The sequence below is a fragment of the Remersonia thermophila genome, chromosome 2 (genome assembly GCF_042764415.1).
Source record: "Remersonia thermophila strain ATCC 22073 chromosome 2, whole genome shotgun sequence".
In the NCBI taxonomy this organism is placed as follows: domain Eukaryota; kingdom Fungi; phylum Ascomycota; class Sordariomycetes; order Sordariales; family Chaetomiaceae; genus Remersonia; species Remersonia thermophila.
The window spans coordinates 4,097,225-4,116,879 of record NC_092218.1 but is presented as its reverse complement, the minus strand read 5'-3'; the positions used below and the strand labels follow the sequence as shown (position 1 = coordinate 4,116,879).

The 19,655-nt window shown below is 60.3% G+C and overlaps 6 protein-coding genes across 6 annotated transcripts; 2 read left to right on the top strand and 4 right to left on the bottom strand.

Annotated features, from left to right (window-relative positions):
* Positions 1 to 1,137: 1,137 nt before the first annotated feature.
* On the bottom strand, positions 1,138 to 3,961 carry VTJ83DRAFT_2585 (uncharacterized protein; the record flags this gene model as incomplete). The annotated part of the gene is made up of 2 exons (XM_071008871.1): positions 1,138 to 3,471; positions 3,548 to 3,961. 2 exons carry the CDS (start codon positions 3,959 to 3,961, stop codon positions 1,138 to 1,140), a joined length of 2,748 nt encoding a protein of 915 aa, XP_070869125.1.
* A 3,930-nt stretch (positions 3,962 to 7,891) lies between these two features.
* On the top strand, positions 7,892 to 11,850 carry VTJ83DRAFT_2584 (uncharacterized protein; the record flags this gene model as incomplete). Its single annotated transcript, XM_071008870.1, has 5 exons — positions 7,892 to 9,198; positions 9,262 to 9,719; positions 9,783 to 10,061; positions 10,153 to 10,469; positions 10,546 to 11,850. The coding sequence occupies 5 exons, from the start codon at positions 7,892 to 7,894 to the stop codon at positions 11,848 to 11,850; spliced, it is 3,666 nt and encodes a 1,221-aa protein (XP_070869124.1).
* A 687-nt stretch (positions 11,851 to 12,537) lies between these two features.
* On the bottom strand, positions 12,538 to 13,713 carry VTJ83DRAFT_2583 (uncharacterized protein; the record flags this gene model as incomplete). The annotated part of the gene is made up of 2 exons (XM_071008869.1): positions 12,538 to 12,998; positions 13,143 to 13,713. 2 exons carry the CDS (start codon positions 13,711 to 13,713, stop codon positions 12,538 to 12,540), a joined length of 1,032 nt encoding a protein of 343 aa, XP_070869123.1.
* A 593-nt stretch (positions 13,714 to 14,306) lies between these two features.
* Positions 14,307 to 15,468, bottom strand: VTJ83DRAFT_2582 (uncharacterized protein; the record flags this gene model as incomplete). The annotated part of the gene is made up of 3 exons (XM_071008868.1): positions 14,307 to 15,208; positions 15,274 to 15,334; positions 15,397 to 15,468. 3 exons carry the CDS (start codon positions 15,466 to 15,468, stop codon positions 14,307 to 14,309), a joined length of 1,035 nt encoding a protein of 344 aa, XP_070869122.1.
* Positions 15,469 to 16,490: 1,022 nt separating this feature from the next.
* On the bottom strand, positions 16,491 to 18,006 carry VTJ83DRAFT_2581 (uncharacterized protein; the record flags this gene model as incomplete). Its single annotated transcript, XM_071008867.1, has 4 exons — positions 16,491 to 17,627; positions 17,705 to 17,754; positions 17,826 to 17,910; positions 17,971 to 18,006. The coding sequence occupies 4 exons, from the start codon at positions 18,004 to 18,006 to the stop codon at positions 16,491 to 16,493; spliced, it is 1,308 nt and encodes a 435-aa protein (XP_070869121.1).
* An 897-nt stretch (positions 18,007 to 18,903) lies between these two features.
* VTJ83DRAFT_2580 (uncharacterized protein) lies at positions 18,904 to 19,579 on the top strand (the record flags this gene model as incomplete). The annotated part of the gene is made up of 2 exons (XM_071008866.1): positions 18,904 to 19,293; positions 19,394 to 19,579. The coding sequence occupies 2 exons, from the start codon at positions 18,904 to 18,906 to the stop codon at positions 19,577 to 19,579; spliced, it is 576 nt and encodes a 191-aa protein (XP_070869120.1).
* Positions 19,580 to 19,655: the final 76 nt, after the last annotated feature.

Below are 19,655 nucleotides of genomic sequence, written 5' to 3'. Positions count from 1 at the left end.
TGCCTTTTCGAGATAATCTACTTCATTGACTGTTGTTCCCCCCCTCCGTCTTTTTTTTTTTTTTTTTCTTGGTTTCTATCGATAAAGAAACACCTACTAGGATGTGTCGGTTGCCCTGGTCACCAAGTTGAGAGGATTCATCCTTCTCGTGACGTCATCGCCATCATCGTCATCACCACCAAATCACTTTTCTCTTGCAATAGTACCAGGACAGGGGCTAGTCAATCCCCCCCGCCCGCTGCCCATCCGCTGTGGATACTTCCTGTACAGCAATACCCGAGATGGCTCACGTTGTTTGTGTTCTATGCCTGGTCGCTCCCGACGCGTGTGAAGTCCTCATCGCTTGTGGTTTTGTTAGGCCTCGGATAGGCATGTGCTCTCTAGGCCAGAAGAACGGCCTCTGTCGTTTGGCCTTTGGCCTTCTGTGTTGGATAACTTTAACAACACGCAACCCGACCGGCACTCCGGCGAAGAGACGTAAGGTTGTGGACCGAGACCAGCCGCGAGGATCAATACACGGCAATCCCTTGTCGACTGGGCAGGGATCAGCTGTGCTTCGCAGCACGGGATATGGTGATCTCGGTTGACTACACCCATAACTAGGGTAGAAAGATCATGGGTTCCATGTGTATGTACTAGTTTTTGTATGCGTAAGATATGTAGCCGTACCTGTATAGTACATCCGACCACCCACTCCACAACACCCATCCTAAACTTGCTGCATTCCCCCCACTGATCCACCAATAAATTGGAAAAGACTCCTCCCCCCTTCCCCCCAACGTCCCCCTAGCCATCACCAAGTGTCGTGAATCATAAACCCCTTCCATGACCTCCAAGCCGAAATCGTGATGACGTCCGTTACCGAAGCAAGAAAGGAAAAAAAAAATCCAAAAAAAGCTCTCCATGGACCTCTTGGAAGATGTCGTCCGAGTATACACTCTCTGCCCTGCCCAGGGAAAGGTCATGCAAACGAACCAGCCAGGGATAGGAAGTCGTAAAAGAGAGCAAAAGAAGGTAACAATCAAAAAAAGACATGACTCAAGAATCGAACAGAGTATGCGCAAGGTGAGAAGAGAGAAGAACCCCTGTGTATCAACCACCCTCCCCCCCAAAAATCGACCACCTGATCTCTCCCCATCACGCCGGTGGTGCCAAAAACGGACTCAACATCAGATCGTCCGCGCTCGGCCGCTTGTTGTGATCAATCTCGAACGTCCTCGCCAAAAACTCCTTGGCCTCGTCGCTCGCGTGCTCCGGGATCGTTGGGGTCGCCTTGGCACCGCCAATCTTGAAGATCGCCTGCAGCTGCGTGCAGTCCGGGAAGGGGTGCTGGCCCGTCATCATCTCCACCACCAGACACCCGAGCGACCAAATGTCGGCTTTCCGAGTGTAGCTCGTCTGCTTGACTACCTCAGGAGCCATCCAGAACACGGAACCCTGCAGCGAGGGGCGGTGCTTGTTGTTATTGGCGCCGTTGAGGATATTGGTAGCCTCGAGTTTCTTGGAGATGCCGAAATCAGAGATTTTGATGGTGCCCTTGTTGTCGACGAGGATGTTGGCGCCCTTGATGTCGCGGTGGATGATGTCGCGGTTGTGCAGGTACGAGAGGCCGTTGAGGATCTGGCGGACAAAGCTGCGGACGAGCGGTTCCGGAAGGGCGCCGTACGAGTTGAGCATGGTTTGCACCGAGCCGCCGGGGACGTACTCGAGGAAGATGTTGAGGTACTCGGCCGAGGAGCCGCAGCCGAGGTACTGAACGATGTTGGGATGGCGCAGATCACGCAGCAGGCTGATTTCGCGCTTGAGGGCCTCAATCATGCTCTTCTTGCGGGCGTCGTTCTGGCTGTTGGCACCGGGGGACGGCGTCTCGACCTGTTTGACGGCGAGCAGCTCGCCCGTGACGGCGTGCAGGGCCAGGTAGACACTGCCAAACGAACCTTGGCCGATGAGGGCGCCCTTCATCCACATGCTGTCGTCCCACGAATCGCCGGCCAGAAAGCTCTGGAGCTCCTCGTCCACGTCCTCGCCGTCCTCGGTCAGGGCCTGGTTCACGCCCTCGACGGAGCCCGAGTTGCCCGAGCCGATGGTGGTGCCGTCATCATAGAAACTGTGGCGTGATATGTTGCCGTCCGGATCCGTGACGCTAATGGCGGCCGTGTCGGAGCCGCTGTCGGCGAAGGAGGCGTATGACTTGCGGTTGGGAGATGGGGTCGAGGTCGACTCCTCTTGCAGCGTGTCGAGCATGGACGACGCGACAGAGTCGCGGTAGCCGGGCTGGAAGCGCGGGTCGCGAGGCCGCACCTTGGCGAGCTGGTTCGAAGCCGTGAGCCAGCTGTCAGCGATCGTCGGGATAGGAGGCGCGTCTTGGATGCTCGAGGCGAAGCTGAGGGTGCTCGCGACGCTCAGGCGGTGGTTGACGCGGCTGAGGCGCTGCGAGCGGCGGATGGACAGACGGGCGGTGCGATCGATCGCCTCGCGGGAGTGGTCAGGGAAGTAGCTGGTCAGGTCCGAGGCGATGAGCTCGCTGGGCGGCCGCAGCCCGCCGAACTGGCGCAGAGTGCCCTTGTTGCGGCGGGCGGCAGGCCGGGACTCCGCAGGGGAGTGCGGCGCGCGCCCCCTTTCGTGCTCCTGGGTCACGGTGACGGTGGGCGGTACCTGGCGGGGAGGCTGCTGGATGGTTTCCCACGACTCGCCGAGCAGCTTTTGGGCCTTGAGCTGGCTGCGTTGGCCCATGGACTCGAGGGCACGGGCGTGGTTCTGCTGGGCCTCCTCCATGGCAATGGCGGCGGCACGCTCAAGCTCTGCCTGGCCCGGCTCGCCGGCCGGCACGCGCCTGAGGATCAGGCGGTTGCGCTCGGGCCGAGTGTGGTCCTTGATGATCCTCCATAACTCGGTGTCGCCGAGGCGGCGGCACTGGCTCGGGTCGGGCTCGACGCCGTTGAGCACCCAGAAGCAATAGTTCCTCTCGTGGTCCTCGCGCAGGGCAAACTTGCGCAGGGTGACGCGCATGACCTCCTCACAGGTGTTGCAGTCGGCGATCTTGACAACCTTGGTCACACCGCCGGTCGAGATGACGCGGATGACGTCCTGGCCCGGCGGTAATGCGGCCATGAGCGAGCCATCCATGCTGGACTGGTTCCGCTGGTGGAGACGACCCGAGTGGGGCTGCTCGGGTGGTGACAGGGGGAACCGTGCCGACCCCGGCGTCGTTTGAGCCGCATACTGCTGCTGTTGCTGAGGTTGGGCGTAGCGTTGGCGGGAGCGGTATTCGGCGCTGGGAAGCGGGGAGGAAGGCCTTGATGAAGGCTTGGAGGTGTCGGGGGCGGGAACGGCGCTCGAGAGGTCGTACTGGCGCGAGTAGCGCTTGCTGTTGGGCGTCGGCGGCAAGCCGCGCCCGGCCGCCGGGCGAGAGGACGAGGAGGAGGACTGGGCCGTTGGCGCGTAAAGGGAGTCGAGGCCGGCGATGGATTCCTGAAGAGGCGAGCTTCAGCCATGATGCCTCCAGACAGATGGCGCTTGGTGCTTGCCGTGAGAACAGAAAACTTACCCTATTCCTCCGCCTCTGGCTGGCGTACGTCTTTGTCCGCAGCTTCTTGATTCCCAAAAAGAGACGGACGCGGTCGCCGACCTTTTCTACGCCCATTTCCTTGAGGACCTCCTTGTCGATCTCGAGCAAGACCTCGCCATTGATGTGGTTACGGCGAAAGACCTTTTCGTACTCGCCGCATTTTATGCTCCGAAGGTATTCGCAGACACGGTCCTCATCCCAGTTCTTGACGGCATCGGGCCCGTCAATGTCGTCGAACTCGGACTCGGTCGGGCTGGGGTAGCTCTGGTTGGTCATCGGGGCGGTGGCGGCCCGTCGCAGGGGCGGGTAGGTAGTCTGAGGAGCAGAGGCAGCGATGCCGGAGGACTGAGACGCAAGTGCCGTCGGGAAGGTCTTGGAGGCCAGCATTGCCATGGCGTAGTGGCTATGCGGCCGATGGCATGGAGCGCCCTCGAAAGTGTACACTGTGTAGTTGGAGGCGAGCAGGAGGGGGGGCCGGGCCGGGGCGAGACCTCGAGGATCGGATAGGCGGGATCAGACGACTGTGGAGGGCAAGGCTGGAGACTGACGACTGTCGGTCGGCTGGGTCGAATCGTCGAGTCAGATGTCGCAGGTAGATTCCCCGTGTGCTGTCAAAGATGATGCCGGCGGTCCTGCTGGCCGCGGGTTGTCGGACGAGGCCCAAAATACGGACGGATAGCAAGCTGTACTCGTGTTCGGCGGTGGTGCGGTGCGACGCTGGCGTTCTCCAGGGTAGAGGGCCGGTACGACAAGGGAAGAAAAGAAAACCTCCAGGGCGAGACGGGCGAGAAAGGTAAGGAGGATATCAAGACGACGCTGTCGTCGGCACCCACACCTCAGCTTTGTTGGTGAGAAAAATGGGATGCCGAGGTGGTCGATGGACGGAGAATAAAGGAGAGTTGTATGCGCGTGCCCCGAAGGACGTTCGTTGGTGGGGGGTATCAAGAGGGGCACTACCTAAACGCCCAGTTGACGGTTAGGGGGGCCTCAGCGGCATCCAAGGCACACGCAGAGGACGAATTCAGGCGGATGATGGAGGGGGAGAGGGAGGCCAGATGCGGGTTGGTCGGGTTCTTGGATGATGCTTGTGAAGGGGCGGCGGGAGCGGCGCTGCGCCAGGGCGTGCTCTGCTTGGTGCAGCGGGCTGCAGAGCCGTTCACCTTTCTTCGGTGGAACAGGGGGAGAGGAGGGGCAGGTGGAGATGCACCAATCGCATGCGAGGACCTCCGAATCTGAAACGAACGCTCGGGCCAATGCGGATCAACACACGCGGGCAGGCGCTTCCATTGATGATTGGGAAAAGAAAGACAAAATCATCCGGATCCCGTCGCCTCGCTCACTTTCTCGTGTTGCGCCCTCCCCCCCTGTTCCGTTCGCACCGAAGAGGCAAGGTTACCCGGAAGAAGGAGTCATGGAAGGGATGCAGGCAGCAAACATCGATTATGATTGATCGGTAAGAACTACCTAAGGCAGGTATGTACTGTGTAGGACGGAGTACTTGGTACTACATGTCAAAATAAAAAATAGGTAACTGCAGGAGCATATGGTGAAGCCGCGTTCGGTATGCTTGACCAACCGCCTCCCTCTGCCTTCTTTGTCTCCACGCGGAGGAGGACGGGACGGGCTGACGGGAGCGGTTTTGTTGCTGCCTCCTGTTATTTTCTTCTTCTTTATTCTTGCCATTCTATTTTTTCTCTTGTTTTGTTTACAGTTGATGCATCCTGAGACGGGGACGGGATGTTGGTGACGAGAATCTGACTTCCCCTAGCGCGGATATCACCGTGTCCATTGTGCCCATCCACCTCATCCTACCTACCCGGCTAGGCTGCCCACTCTTCCTTCGCCGCGTCGGTCGTCGCACCACGCAAATGAACAACACCACTTGCCTTGGATGTTGCGTGTTTGGTGTTTCCGTGCCTCTTTGGGGTGGCAACATGCACACCCGGACCTCACCCCCCCGCCCCCCTGCGGCGGCGTCGCCGCTGCCTCGCTGTCAACATGGCTCCGGGCAGTTCGGAGCTGATAGCCGAGGCTCCGGCAGCATGTGTTGAGGATACGCCTCTTTCGGAGCATCTCTCCCGTGGACAAGCCGACAACCTTGTTAGAGTATGAACAAGAAACGGCAGTGTGCTCTGGATCTCTGCGCCGCCCAACGGCGGTCTGCTAGCCGCGTGCACCGCCGGCGAGCGTTTGTTGGGCTGCGCAAAGCGGGACCCGATCCCGGACGATGAAACCAAGGATGTTTCAGCATCCCCCACCGAGTTTAATTTAGTTAGCCCAAAGCTAACAAGAGCCTCAACAACAGCAACGGCCGCTCGATATGATCAGGATCGTGATGATGAAGCCATTCCATGCAACGACAGATGATTTCCCGCGTGCAGCACTCAACTTGCAGCGTAGAAGATTTCACGACCCGGGAAGACCCAGGCGGTTTCCGGGATATAGCCCACAAACGCGAGACGACGATTGGCCGGAGGCGGCCTCCGGACAGATACGAGGACGATGCCCACAGAAAAACATCCAAACCCAACAAACGGGCAGACAGAAGAAGGCCCCAAGACGGTTTGCCAAGCTTGCCGTATCCCAATGCGGGAAAACGCACAAAAAACCTGCACGTAGCATGGTAGGTGGCGATCGCTGTGTTGACCCTTTTTCGTCGAGACACCATGTCTGCCCAGCGCTTGGATGTTTACCTCTTGGGCATCGTATGCTTAGCCAAAGCTGTCAGCCGGCGCTCGGCTCCGATGCAGCAAAACACCGCATGACGGTAAGCAGGGCAACGAAATGGAAGAAGAGAACGGGGATGCCGGGAGCGAGCACGCTGCGAAATGAGCATTGAACTCTAGGGCCAGGCCAAAGCGAACCAAGGTGAGATTCGCGAGCGACGCTAGGTGACTACGGTGTAGGTAGTAGCCGAGAAGCAGAGGTGCCAGGTGGGTGGGGTGATGGGGAGATGAGCTCGACTTGTCGACCACCATCGGACGCCTTATATCCTTTTTGTCCCCTGGCATTACAAGCTTCTATCGGATCTTCGACGGACGCATCTCTGGTGTCTTACAGAGGAGATCAGCTGACCTGCCCTGCTCGTCATGTCTTGCCTGCGCAGCACGACCCAGGCCTACGGTGCTACAGGTAAGGACGGGAGATGTCCGGTTCAGCGTTGTAGGTTGGGAAAGATACTAGGTACACCATCCCTATTATCACACAGAATGCGGAGGCTTGGGTGGGACCTGGGCCGAGACTCTGGGACTCAAAACGGAAACCCCACCACGGTAACAAAGTTCCACCAGCACCGAGTCACTGACGCAATGTGGGATCTCTCGATCCAATGCCTCGTATCATGCCCCTTCGCTCTCAACTCTGGCCTCCCCGGCGCGCCAAGTTTCGCCGGGCTGGGCTCAATGGGCTCGTCGCCGGCTCCGCAACGCTACATGGTGAGCTGAGGGGGGTCAAGCCACAACACGACATGCTGCAACATCACGTCAACGCCAGCTGAACCTGAAAAATGCCATAGTTAAAAATCTCGTCTGAAGTACGGAGTACATGGACGCCTCTTGTCCTGGCCACATCATATAGCGCCCCCCCCTGGTCGATGCAGCCCAGCGGGCCCGGCGTGGAGACGAGAACGCTGACGACACGTTTCCGGCCAGCAGGTCAACCAGCCGCTTTCTCTCAGGGATCGACAAGGCGTGCCTCGTCCGGTTCTCGCACCCGTACCCCAACCGGGAAAAGCCTCGGTAGGGTGCTGGATGCGCCATGCTCCAGAGGCGAGAGAGGTGGCCCGCACTGAGGCAGACAGGGGAGCCCCGCGTTGTTCCATTGGCCCTGGTGAAGCGGATCGAAAGCTTGTCCAGCGCCTTGTGGGATAACATCATAGTGCGGTGCGTGTGGTGCGCCGAGTCGGGGCAGTAGAAGGGACATGGATGCAGCCCGGAGAGATGGACGGGCTTCTAGGATCGCACCCGACCGACACTACACTCCATCCCTGCCGTCTGGAGCGAGCTCCTGTCCCTCTCCTCCCTCGGGACGCAGGAGTCAACTGATACTACTCTGTCATGCACCAGCAGATTGTCCCTTGCCAACATACCGGATTGGGCCGTCCATAACGTCAGTGCAGCGCCCTGTGTGCCTTGGACCCGGGGTTTCATAACGCCATTCATCCCCACGCCCGCGGCCCAAGCCCAACGGGGGGAGAGAGAGAGAGAGACAGAGAGAGAGACCTTGCGTCAAGAGAAACGGTTGATCTTTGACGCTGGCCATCGCGACCGTCCGTGGCCTCCCCAGAGGTTCACCTCCTTCGCATTGTCGAGTTGATTCTCTCTGATGCCTGCGGATCCCTTGATCCATACGACGTCGAGGAGCCCGGACGTTGCCGGCACCCGCGTACCATACGCCACCACCATGGCGAAGTTCACGCCCTCGTCCCCGTCTAGTCACAACAACAAGCGCTTCAGCCAGCCCGCTTCTGTCCTCGCCGAGTCTCCGGATGGCTCCGACCCGGCCAGGAACTGGCCGACCGCCAGCCCCTCCTTCTCTACCGCCCCGAGCTCCCCCGCCAGCTGCGACGGCTACCACAGGACCTTTTCCTTGAGCTCCATCCGGAGCCTTTCATGGCGCTCTCACAACGACAAGGAGCTCCAAGGCGGCTTTGAACGAGCCCGCAGCTTCCGTGCCCGGGTCCGCAGGCTGTCTAGGTCGAGGCAGGCCTCCTTGTCATCCTTCAGCGACGACTTCAGCTTTCACCGTGGCGGCTCCGAGGCGCCCGAGGGCCACGGCGGGCTCTCCCCGACCACGTGTTCCACCCCCGACACCGCGAGCGTCGCCAATACGGCCCCTTCCGCCTTCTCGCCATCGTCGATCTACTGGACGGCGCAGAAAGTCGAGGGCCACGCCCCCCTCGAGCCCGACCCGGGATTGCTCAAGGCCAAAGCGCCCCACCTGGTTGTCACGCTAAGCTACCTGATCAAGATGAAAAGCCTCGCCGACGCCCAGGCTCTGTTCCCGGAGCTGGCTTCCGATGCCGGGAAACGCAGCTCCCGCGGACCAGCGCCGTCACCGCAGCTGGTGATCCCCGTAGACGCCATCGTCTCGGCGTTCCCCGCCGAGAGCACCCGGCCGCCGTCCTGCGGGATCGAGGTCTGGTGGCGGAACCCGCAGTCCAGCAGCCACGCCTCCCTCTGCCGCTGCGACATCTTGTCCTTCTCCACCTGGGAACAGCGCAACGAACAGCTGCGCCACATCGCCCATGCCATCCGGGCCAGCCACCACGACGAGAACAGCCCGCTTCGCCCCTGGCAAGACCTCCGACCGCTGCTCGAGAGGGTGCACGACGCCACCGAGCACCCGAGGTCCCACCACCGAAGGCCCGACATCTTCCCGGTGGTGCCGCGGGGCGCTACCCGCAGGGAGTGCATGCCTAGGCTGGACGAGGCCGGGAAGAAGCACCAGGAGGTGCCGGCCTTCTTTCTCGTCGTGGGCACCTTTTTTTGCCATCTCGTCGAGGTGCACAGGGTGGCCAAGGCCGGAGGCGAACCGCCGGTCTGTCGGCATAGGACGTACGGCTTGGTCACGCTGGAGGAGCTCAAGGGAGAGTGGATGCTTCAGGACGAGAGGTTTTCCATGACGTTTCGGTACGTGAAGGGGTTCTTGTCTTCTTTTCGGCCGTGAGTGGAAATGTCGCCTAACCGCAGCAGGGAGCCGTTCGAGCACCCCGTGACCCTGGAGCTCGCCAGTCACCGCTACCGCCAGATCATCCGTGCCGTCGGCATGGCCGACCGCTACCTCAAGCCCGCCTGGCCGCAGGTGTGGCAGGCCCGGGAGATATTTCACGTTGCCGGGCTGCAGGATGCGCAGTACCTCGTGGCCAAGGAGGACTACGGGAGCTTTCAGCGGACCCTTGACGCCTACCTAGCCGCGTACCACTGCGACAAGGTCAACTGGGAGATCAACTGGAGGACCCCCTACGCGCCCGAGTTCCGCTTGCTGCCGGGGAAGCGTGGGCCGTACACCCCGCGTCAGCTCCTGGCCGTGCTGCGCGCCCTGCGGTATAACGACTACTTCACCTCGTTGTCGTTCCGGGGCGTCGACTTGTCGGTCTTGCGCGGGCTGCAAGACCCATCCAGCGGCAATCCTCCGTACCTGAGCCGCTCTTGTGAGCCTTCCCCAATCGACGCCGCCACGGCTTCGACGTGTTGAAAATGCTGACCGGTCCCAGGCTACGCTCTTAAGCGCGACGAGATCAGGATACTCAAGCAGAGCCCCCTGCTGCACCAGGAGTTCCACGCCCTCGCCTTCTGCTCCGAGACCGTCCGGCAGATCGACCTGAGCAATTGCAGCGGCTCGCTCTCGTCTCGGCTCACGATGGACAAGGCCTCCGTTTCCGACCTCGAGTTCCTTGCTCCCATCCTCAATCTGCTACGTATTGGGATTACCAAGTGTAGCCGCCTGATCGTCAGCGGCAACATCCTTCCCTTGGGGGATATCCAGGATTTGGGTAAGCATCGTTAGCCTCTCTCTTTCTCTCTCTCTCGCTCGCTCTCGCTCTCTCCGAGGAACCATCCGTCGCGGACTGACACGGGTTGTAGCCCTGACAATGAAGTGCGGCGTCATCCGGGCCCTCGACATCTCCCGCTGCGGCCTGGACGACTTCAACCTGCACGACATCATCGTGGATTCGCTCCCGGAACAGCGCGGCCAGCTGCGGGCTCTTACCATTTCAGGCAATCCCGGACGGCTCCCCGCTCGTGTTCTGCCGGATCTGCTCGGCTACCTGGCCGATGTCCGCGAGCTCAACCTGAGCGGTAGCATCCAGGGTGATAGCATGATGGAGCGCTCGGTGCTTCCCATAGACACCCTCCAGTGCATGAGCAACCTCGAGGAGCTCGACCTGTCGGGCTACAAGGTAGGCTCGCTATCACCCCCCCCCCCCCCCCCCCTTGCGCGCCAGAGTCGCTTGGCGGTTTCGCTTACACGTTCAGCTCGACGGCGCCTCGTTTCACGATCTCGAGTGCTTCCTGCAGTGCCGAAGCTGGCAGCTCAAGCACGGTCAGCCCACTCGCTTTCACAAGCTAGTCCTGAACAACTGCGGCGTCACGGGCACCTTGGCCGCCCGCCTCTTCGACGCCATCGACGTAAACTGCGGCCTGACCGTCTCCCTCAGCGGCAACCCTCTCGAACAAGGCATCGACTCCCTCGCCGCCGCCATCCGTTCCCACAAGGGGCCCGCGGCCCTCTACCTCGATATGGTCGAGTTCCGGCACGAATCGAATTACCTTACGCTGCTTCAGTCCCTCGCGTCGACCACGCAGCTGCGCCTCCTGAGCCTTGTCGGCACCGCCCCGGCCCCGTCCCCTTCCGGCCGCTGCAGCGCCGAGCTGGTCTCGACGCTCCGCTCCTTCCTCGCCGAAAACACCTCCATCCGCCACCTGGACTTGTCTGGCTTCTCGAGCAAGCTGGACGACGTCCAGCTCCCGCGGGGCTGGGGCCGCGCGCTGGCCGGCCTGGCGGAGAACGCAACGCTCACGCACCTGCGCGTGCGCAACCAGAACCTGCACGGCGACGTGGGCATGCTGGGCCGCGCCCTCGCGCAAAACGGGACGCTCGTGGCCGTCGACTGCCGCGACAACAACCTCAACCTGACGAGCCTGCGGTTCCTGGTCGACTCGCTCGCCGAGGCGGGAGGCCGAAGCTCCATCGTCCAGTTCCCGCTCGCGTGCCGCAAGGAGCGGGAAGCCATCCTGGCCAACGTCCTCCGCTCGCTGAAGCGGGCGTCGCCCGGCGCGGTGTCGCCGCCGCCGCCCTCCCGCAGCTCCGGCTCCGTGAGGAGGCGGTACTCGACCGGCCCCGTCGCGCGCCGCGCGACCTACCACCACCGATCCTTCTCCACCCCCGCCATCCCCGCGCTCGCCAGCCCGGCCGGCGACGTCGCGCGCGAGGAAGAGGTCGTGCTGCGCCGGACGCTTGACGACAAGCTCGCCCAGCTCGAGGCCATCCTCAGGGCCAACCGCGAGCGGACGGCGAACGACGCCCCGTGCAACGACGAGGGCGAGGACGTGGGCCGTGAAGAGGAACATGGCTCGTCGTGCTGGCCCTCCGCCGCTGAACTGCTCGCCATCGGCCGGGGCGAGGCGCTGGTGAGGGAGGCGGGCCATCGGCGCCCGAGCCATTATCATCAGTATTATCGTTACCAACATCAGAGGCATCACAGCATCGAGGAGGAGGACGAGATGGTGGGGGAGATGGTGAAGGATTTCCAGAGGGTGGAGGTTGAGGTTGGAGCTTGATGTTCGCGGCGTGTTCTTTGGCGGTCTTTTCTTGTATTTTGGCTTTTTTTTTTTCGGCGTTGGCGGATGAGATGAGGGGGGTGGTTTTGCGATCTGTATTGACTCTCTGTCTCATTGATTTGGTATTCCACTGAAAAATGTGGGGGAAAGGAGGCCTGGAAAGGAAAGGAAAGGAAAGGAACGGATAACAAAAGCGAAAGGGATGGCTTGGGAAAAAGGGACTTGCATTTGCATGGGATATTACGGGTTTGGCTTTGGGAGGGTTGGAGGATTGGATTCTCTTGGGTTTCTACTTGGAGGTGTTGTGTGTGAGGTTCAGGGCGTTGAGATGGTGGGATGTAGCTTCGGCCATGTTGTGATACCCGGAGATAGCTTGGTAAGTAGTTAGTATATAGAAAAAGAAAAAAAAGAGGGGGGGGGGGGGGGGGGGGGAGGAAGGGAAGGCCGGGGCGTGTCTCGTGTCTCAGTCGCATTCAAGCGCATCTTGCAAACTTAGATAGTTAAGTAGCGCTATTTCCTAGGACCAGAAAATTTCCCCCCTGGACCAAGCCCCCATTGATCGGTGCCTTTGCTAGATTGACCGAGCAGCGTTGTGGTTGCGCCATGAGGCTGGGGTATCGTATATCAACTGCCGGCCTTTATTTACACCGAGGTGGTGGACGATCTCCAAAGCCCGACCCGATGAACTCAGCTTTCGTCGCCCACCGTTACGGCCTGCCCCTTAACGGCCAGCCCGCCTTCAGGACCCTCAATCCACACATCCCACGCCACTTCCCGGCCACCACTGCTACCATCCTCTTGGGCTGCGGACGCAGCGGCGGATTTCTTGTGCGGCCTTCGCACACATACCGTCAACGGCTCGTTGACGTAGAGGGGCACCACGTTGCGGTAGTCCAGCGAGCGAACGTAGGGGTTGGCCAACGCCATCTTCTTGGCGGCGGTGAGTTTCTCCAGAGAGGCACGCAGGGCCGACAGGATGAGCACCAGCGTCAGCGGGCCGTGGACGAGCAGGTCCTTGTAGCCCTCGCGGTGCCGGGCGTAGTCCGGGTTGATGTGGATGGCGTGGGCGTTGTAGGTAAGAGCGCTGAAGTGAAAGAGCAGGGTCTCGTCGGGCGTGAGGGAGAATCTGAACTCTGGGTTGGCGGGAGCTAGGAGAGGGGGTTAGATTCTCGCCTGTTTCTGTTCGGACCGGGCGTGGCATTTGGCTCTCTGCTCGGGTTCTCCAGGGCGGGGGGGAGGAACGGACGGTGCCCGTCCGCCTCTCACGGGGAGAGGTCACGGTAACGACTTACGCTTGATCCACCTCGACTTGGACTTCTCCGCTTCCTCGGCCTCGTCGGCCTCCTTGCGCTCCCGTAGAAAGATCAACCTCCTCACCTCCTCCACCACCGCGTTCTTCTCCCGCTTCTTACCCACCATCTCGTGGGCCAGCCCGTACTTTCTGCTCACCTCAACCACAATCTTCCCGTCAGTCCGAGAGCCGAATGAGTCCGGGTCGACCCGCTCCACGCACACCACCCTCCTCCCATCCATCTTCATCACCTCCCGCCACCGGGGGTGAAACACCACGCTGCCTCCAGCCCACATGCGCCTCACAAAGGGCGCACCGGGGCAGTGCGCCGGGTCTGTGCCATCGGCCATGAGCTGGGAGGGGGGCAGCTGGAGGGGGAAATAGGCGAGGTGGTGGCCCTGAGGGAGGAGGAGGGGCTGGCCTTTGTCGACGGGATGGATGGGGGTGGTGGTCTTGTCAGGGTAGGGGATGGACGAGCCTGGTTCGTAGGAAGGGAAGAGAGACGGGATGTGGTCTGCGAGGGAGAGAGTGAGGAGGTGGGAGTTGGTCGGGGAGAGGATGTCGTAGATCATGGTTGGTTTTTGTTTCTTGAATTTGCGGACGGCATTTTCGAGGTAGGCTTTACGGTCGAATTGGCCAGGATATAACGGCGCTGATGGTAGATGGTACGACGAGTATGGGGCATGACGCGAGTGATGCTGAACGAGCCTTGCTGTGCTTGTCGATGACGCTGCTGCCCTCGACAACAACAACAAAGGGGCAGCAAGTTGCCATCGAGGTCCACAAGGAGGGCGGGAGAGGGTCGATTGGTACATGAGTTGCACCATTCCCATGGATGAACAAGAACAACGGGAAAGTTGAAAAGACAAGGGTATCAAGGACCGAGTGACTGGGTTACCGAAGAATTTTCTCTGGGTTCGTGTATGCATGTGTGTGTGTGAGTGAGTGAGTGAGTGAGTGCGTATATGTGTGTGGAGGGAACATGAAGTCAACGAGGATCCATCTGGGAAGAATACGTACAGGGTTAGGGTTATTTATTGCCCTCCCCTCGCCTTACGAGACCCATCATGGAGCATGGGCAGCTATAGATAACTATATACCTACGAAACCTACGCACTTGCTCCCGAGTACCCCCATTCTTCTTTTTCCCCTCCTACACCTCGCCTCACCTCACTGGCTTCCGATTCCTCCAACTACCCAACCACCTCCACCGTTCAGCGGCCCTTCCCAGGTCCTCCAGCACCCCTCGCACCCGGCCGTCCGGGTCGTCCAGCCGGCTCCCCTCAAACTCCACAAAGAACAGATACTGAAACGGCGCGGTAAAGCTGGGGACGCTGTTGATGCTTGTCAGGTTGACACCTCTTGCGCGGAAGCAGTCCAGCACATCCGCCAGCGCTCCGGGGCGACGGTGCGGCACCGTGAAGGAGACCAGGGATTTGTACCGGCCCTCGTTGTACGGGCCGCCATCGTCGCCATCCTCACCTCTTGCCGCTGCCGCTGGCCCCCGTTCTTCTTGCTCTTGTTCTCCCTTGCCTTCCCGCTCATCGCCGCCCTTGCGCCTCAACACAAAAAACCGCGTCGCATTCTCCTCCATGTCCTCGATCCACATCGCCAGCACATCCAACCCCGCCGCACGTCCCGCGCTCTCCCCTGCCACCGCCGCGCTCGCGCCCTCCGGGTCCTCCGCGGCAAGCGCGGCGCCCCGCGACGTCGAGCTCACCTCTACCGTCTCGGCGTGGGGGAGATGCTTCGCCAGGAAGCGGGCCGTCTGGCCGAGGGCTTGCGGGTGGGAGTAGACGCGGCGGATATGCTGAAGCGGGTAGAGCGGGGTGCGCTTTGGGGGTTCGGACTGGGGCGAAGATGAGGAGGATTGCTGGGGGGGAGGGCGGCGGCCCAGCAGGAAGTGGTGGACGTCCAAATACACCTCGTCGCAGACAAGGATGTCGGCGTAGGCGCCCGCGCGGTCAGCGAGGCCGTCAAGAGTAAAAGAGACGGTGCCGTAGGTGGAGTTCTCAAAGGGAACGACGCCGTAGCCGGCTTGGCCGGACTGGACGCGGTCAAAGACCTCTGCGTCGTCGAGGTTAGCATGTGGTACGGGCGGGCTGTCAGGAGGGGGACAGCAAGAGGCCTACCCTGGATGGTCTTGGTAGGTTCGAGACGCCATCTTGACTCGGGAAAGGTGAGCTTGGTGGCCTGGTTGAAAGAACAAGGTCAGATCTAGTCCGGCGTGGATGCAAGAGTGAGGAGTTCCATGCCTCGTGAGAGTAGGAATTGAGGGGGCCCAGGAACGCAACTGTGACGTCCTTATCCTCTCGAGAGTTTGACATGATGGTTGACACCAAAGATCTTGATTATGAGGGCGAGGTCGAAGCAGGTCGCGCAGAGGCGAACCCCGTGAACTATTGCGCAGCGGCTCTCACGGTTCACGTCAAAGGGAAATTCCCAATCTTATTTCTAGGTACTGAGCGAGCTAAGACACAAGCTCGTTCCTCCTAGGTCCAAAGGATGAAGGTCACGCAAGGACAATAATGAGTATGTTTCTGCAACTTCGGAACCTCCCGGGCTTGAAGAGCAGCTTTTGACGTTACCCCACAAAAAAACAGAAGCGTCATTCAGCCTACAGGATGGTGTAAACGCCCAGGGTTCAAAGTGGGAACTCCGCCGAGTTCGGCCCCTGCTCATAAGCTCAGACGACCTTGAAGTGAAAAGCAAACAATGCATACTACGGGAGGCGAGTTCTCTGGACAACTCCCACGTTCCTTGTAAAAGCAAATCATCACCTAAAACGAGCGACTCTAAGACTAGCTAAACGGACCCGAGTCTCGAACCCCCTCCTCCCCTCCCCGATGACAGTAAAGACCGGACAGACACGTCCTGGCTCAGACCGACGTCCACGCGGAACCAGGACCACCTGCTACCCGACCCCCAGCCAGCCAGCCCTGTGTCCCAGGCATGAAAATCCATCCGAGATGGACGCCCTGCAATGATGTCTTGTCCTTGTCTGACTTCCCGCTTCAGCGGGCAGCGAGCTCCTAGAGAGGAGCCGTTAGCGCCTGTTGACACCGAGCGTTACCCCGGAGGGGAAGTGCATACATTCTTCTGTCACTCAAGAAGCCGTCATCACAGAGCGAAGCGGGCTGGGACGCGACACGCGGTGCTCGCGGCTCAGACCCGCTGCGAAGCCCTGGTGCAGGCGCCGCTCGGCGGGCGACATCTTCCCCGGGCTCCGCGGCGCCGCGGCACCTTTCCCGGCCGCCCTGCTATGGTCGTCGGCCGGCCGTGTCGTCGGCTCAGGCGTGATGGCTGCTTCGTCTAGGGGTCCCTCGCGGTCAACGAGGGAATCATACTGTCAATCGTCGTAGTACTCGTCATCGTCGTCAACGTCGGCGAGCTGCTCAAAGTTGACCTTGTAGCGCAGGATGCCACCGATGCCGCCAAAGCCCTTGACGAACTGGTTGCCCTCGGTCGAGCGGTCCGACACGAACTCGAGGGTGGTGCCGAAATCCTTGTAGTGCTCCGCGATCCACTCGAGGAACGACTCCTGGGAGACAACCTCCATCTCCTGGCCCGTCTCCTTGTCCATGAACTTGTCGCGGTTGCCCTGCTCCTGCTGCTTGGTGGTGTGCAGGATGGTCTCGGAGCCGTTGTTGTCCTTGAGCACCCAGCGCGTCACCTCGAGGTTCTCAAAGACGATCAGGGTCTCGACGGCGCCCAGCTCCAGAGCCTTGAGGGTGTCCTCGATGCCGTAGCACACACGGCCCGTGTCCTGGCTGATCTCCTCAAAGTACTTGCCGATGAGCTTCTTCTCCTGGATGAACTTGACGTTGCCCAGGGTCTCGGACGACAGCTCGATGGCCTGGTTGAAGCCGTTCTCGCCGCCGTACGACACGTCCACCACCTTGATGACCTTGCACTGGAGGCGAGGGTCGAACATGTCGGAGGCGTTCAGGTCGTTCTTGAAGTCGGCCGAACCAGCCAGCACGATGCCGGCCACGTTGACCTTGTCGTTGGTGATGAAGTTCTGCACCGCCAACTCGGCCACCTTGCGCACGTAGTTGTGACGCTTTTCCTCTCTCAGACGGGCGAAACGCAGGGCGGACTGACCACCACGGCCGTGCTTCTTGGGAAGATCGACGGTGAACTTCTGGACAATCTCGCGAGTGTTGCCGCTGAGAGTGCCAAACAGGGCACCGTTACCGTCCATGACGATGAAGCCAAACTTCTGGTCCGACTCGAGCAGCTCGGCCAGGGCCTCGGTGTGGAACTTGTTGTCGCACAGGTACAACGACGTGTTGATGGGCTTGAAAGGCTCAAAGTCGATGTTGACCTTGCGCTCCTTGCCCTCGGAGGTCAAGATTTCACCGCAGTAGACGACCAGGCCGTTGGGCGGAACCTTGTTGTACAGCTTGAGGCGCTGCTGGGTCGACGTGATGGCCGAGAGCACCGACTGCCGGTTGACACGGGACTTGATGTTGCTAGCAGTACCCTGCGAGAGCTGGTTAGGACCTGCGGCGGCGGGCTACGTGCTGGTCGTCGCGGGGGAGGGGGAACGGGTAGACGCACGTATTCTTCGGCAAGCATCTTCGCGACACGCGAGATTTGATCCTTGGGCGCTGAGCATTGTCATCAGCGCCATCCGGCACAAAGACCCCACGAATGGTGAGTGGTTCGAGGCGGAACGTACGGATAATGAGGGAAATCATGCTGGTGCCGTTGCCGCGGGCGGCCTCAAGCCGCTTGATGAGCTTCTTCACCTTCCATATCTCGATCTGTCGAGCATCGAGTCAGTGGGAACGACCGCCGGAAGGAGGACACGGTTTCGCGCTCACGTTCTTCTCGGCCTCGGTGGAGTTGGGGTCCGACATTGTGAGCTCTGTTGGCGAAAAACCGACAAGAAAAACCCAAAGCAGAAGGAAAAGAATGGCCGAACAACGCACGTCTCGGCAAGTTCAAGGTCCAAATGAACTTTTGGGCTTTGAGGCCTGGAATTGTCGATTTTGGTGGTGGGGTTGAAAGTTGGGAGGGGTTTCCGTCACGAAAGGCTTTTAAAGCCCGGCGAAACGAGGGCGATTTTTGCCCTGCTTGTCTGCCTGTAGCGGCACGTGATTGGCTGGAAACCCCGTTGTCTCCCCGCGGTGAGTGCCTGGTTGGCCGGGTTAGGCACTGCCAGTTGGTGTTGTTTGAAAGCTGGCAAGTGGGGCACAAGACTTCCTGCAAAAGCTACCTACCTTACTGCGTAGGTGCGGTGTAGGCACAGGGAGGATGGTGACGTACAGAGTACCTAGGAACAACTCAACCCCCCGGGCCTTGACTCAGCCACAATCAAGATTGTCGTATTCTTTATAGGTATATAATAATAGCCTCCTTGGTTGCTTGGCCACCACCAACATCTATACATTAGAGAAAGTTGAACCCAACTATCTTTGCCTGACTGAGAGGCACCGAAATGGGCTGTTGGCGACCACCTGAGGTACCTACAGGGGAAGGGTTAGGGGTAACTATGTACGCTGCTGTGGTCCAGTAACTACGGTGTACGCAGTAGGTATCCATCTCGGGCCAAACGTCAATGTGGGGCCGCAACGGGACGTCAACCTACGAGGTCATGCCCCCGGCCATGAACCCATTGAGCCGAGCATCACTGCGCTGGGCACCGCAGCGGAGAGGCATCCCAGGTCCATCACCCAGCGTGCTGCACGCACACCACCGGCATCCCTACCAATCTCCCTTGTCCTATCAACACCTCTTCCTCTTCTGGCTCCATAATGGCCTCCTCAATCCCCCTCCAGCTCGCCGAAACCATCCAAACAGCCCACATTCAACGCCATCCCTCGCCAGACCACGACCTCAACCCCTCCACAGCCGCCTCCGAAAAGCAGCCCGTCACCCTGGAGCCCGTTGGGGCGGAAAAGACCGAGTACTCCAGACTTTCCGAGGAGGTCGGCCCTGACGATCTCGACGACGAGGAGGAAGATGAGCTCGACACGGAGGACGAAGCCCTCTACCGCGAGGGCGCCGCCGTCATCCCCGTCCCGCGCGGACGCCGCCATCACCTCCCGCCCATGCCCGACCTGCGGTTTGAGCAGAGCTATCTGCATAGCATACGGAATGCGGATAAGTGGTGGAAGGTGGTGTTGATTACGGTGAGGGATCAGGTACGAGAGTCCTCCTCCTTCTCCCCCCCCCCCCCCCCCCTGATTCCGAAGGCGTGGGACGCAGCGGTTTGGCTAACGCACTCCCTTCTCCCACGTATAGGTCGTGATGCCCTTCATGCAAGGCATCCTCTACAACCTCGCCCTCTGCGGATGGCAGCAGTGGAACCGGAACGCGCGGATCCACGGGTCGTCGGTCGGTGCGCGGTTGAGGAGGTGGTGGTATGGTGTTAACAACTGGGCAATACCGCCCGAGAAGAGCATGAGGAGGCTGAACCTGCGGAGGTGATGATATCCGGATGGCTGGCTATCAGGGTCAACGTGGGAAAGAGGGTTAGGATGTGTACATGCCGAAGCTGGTGCTA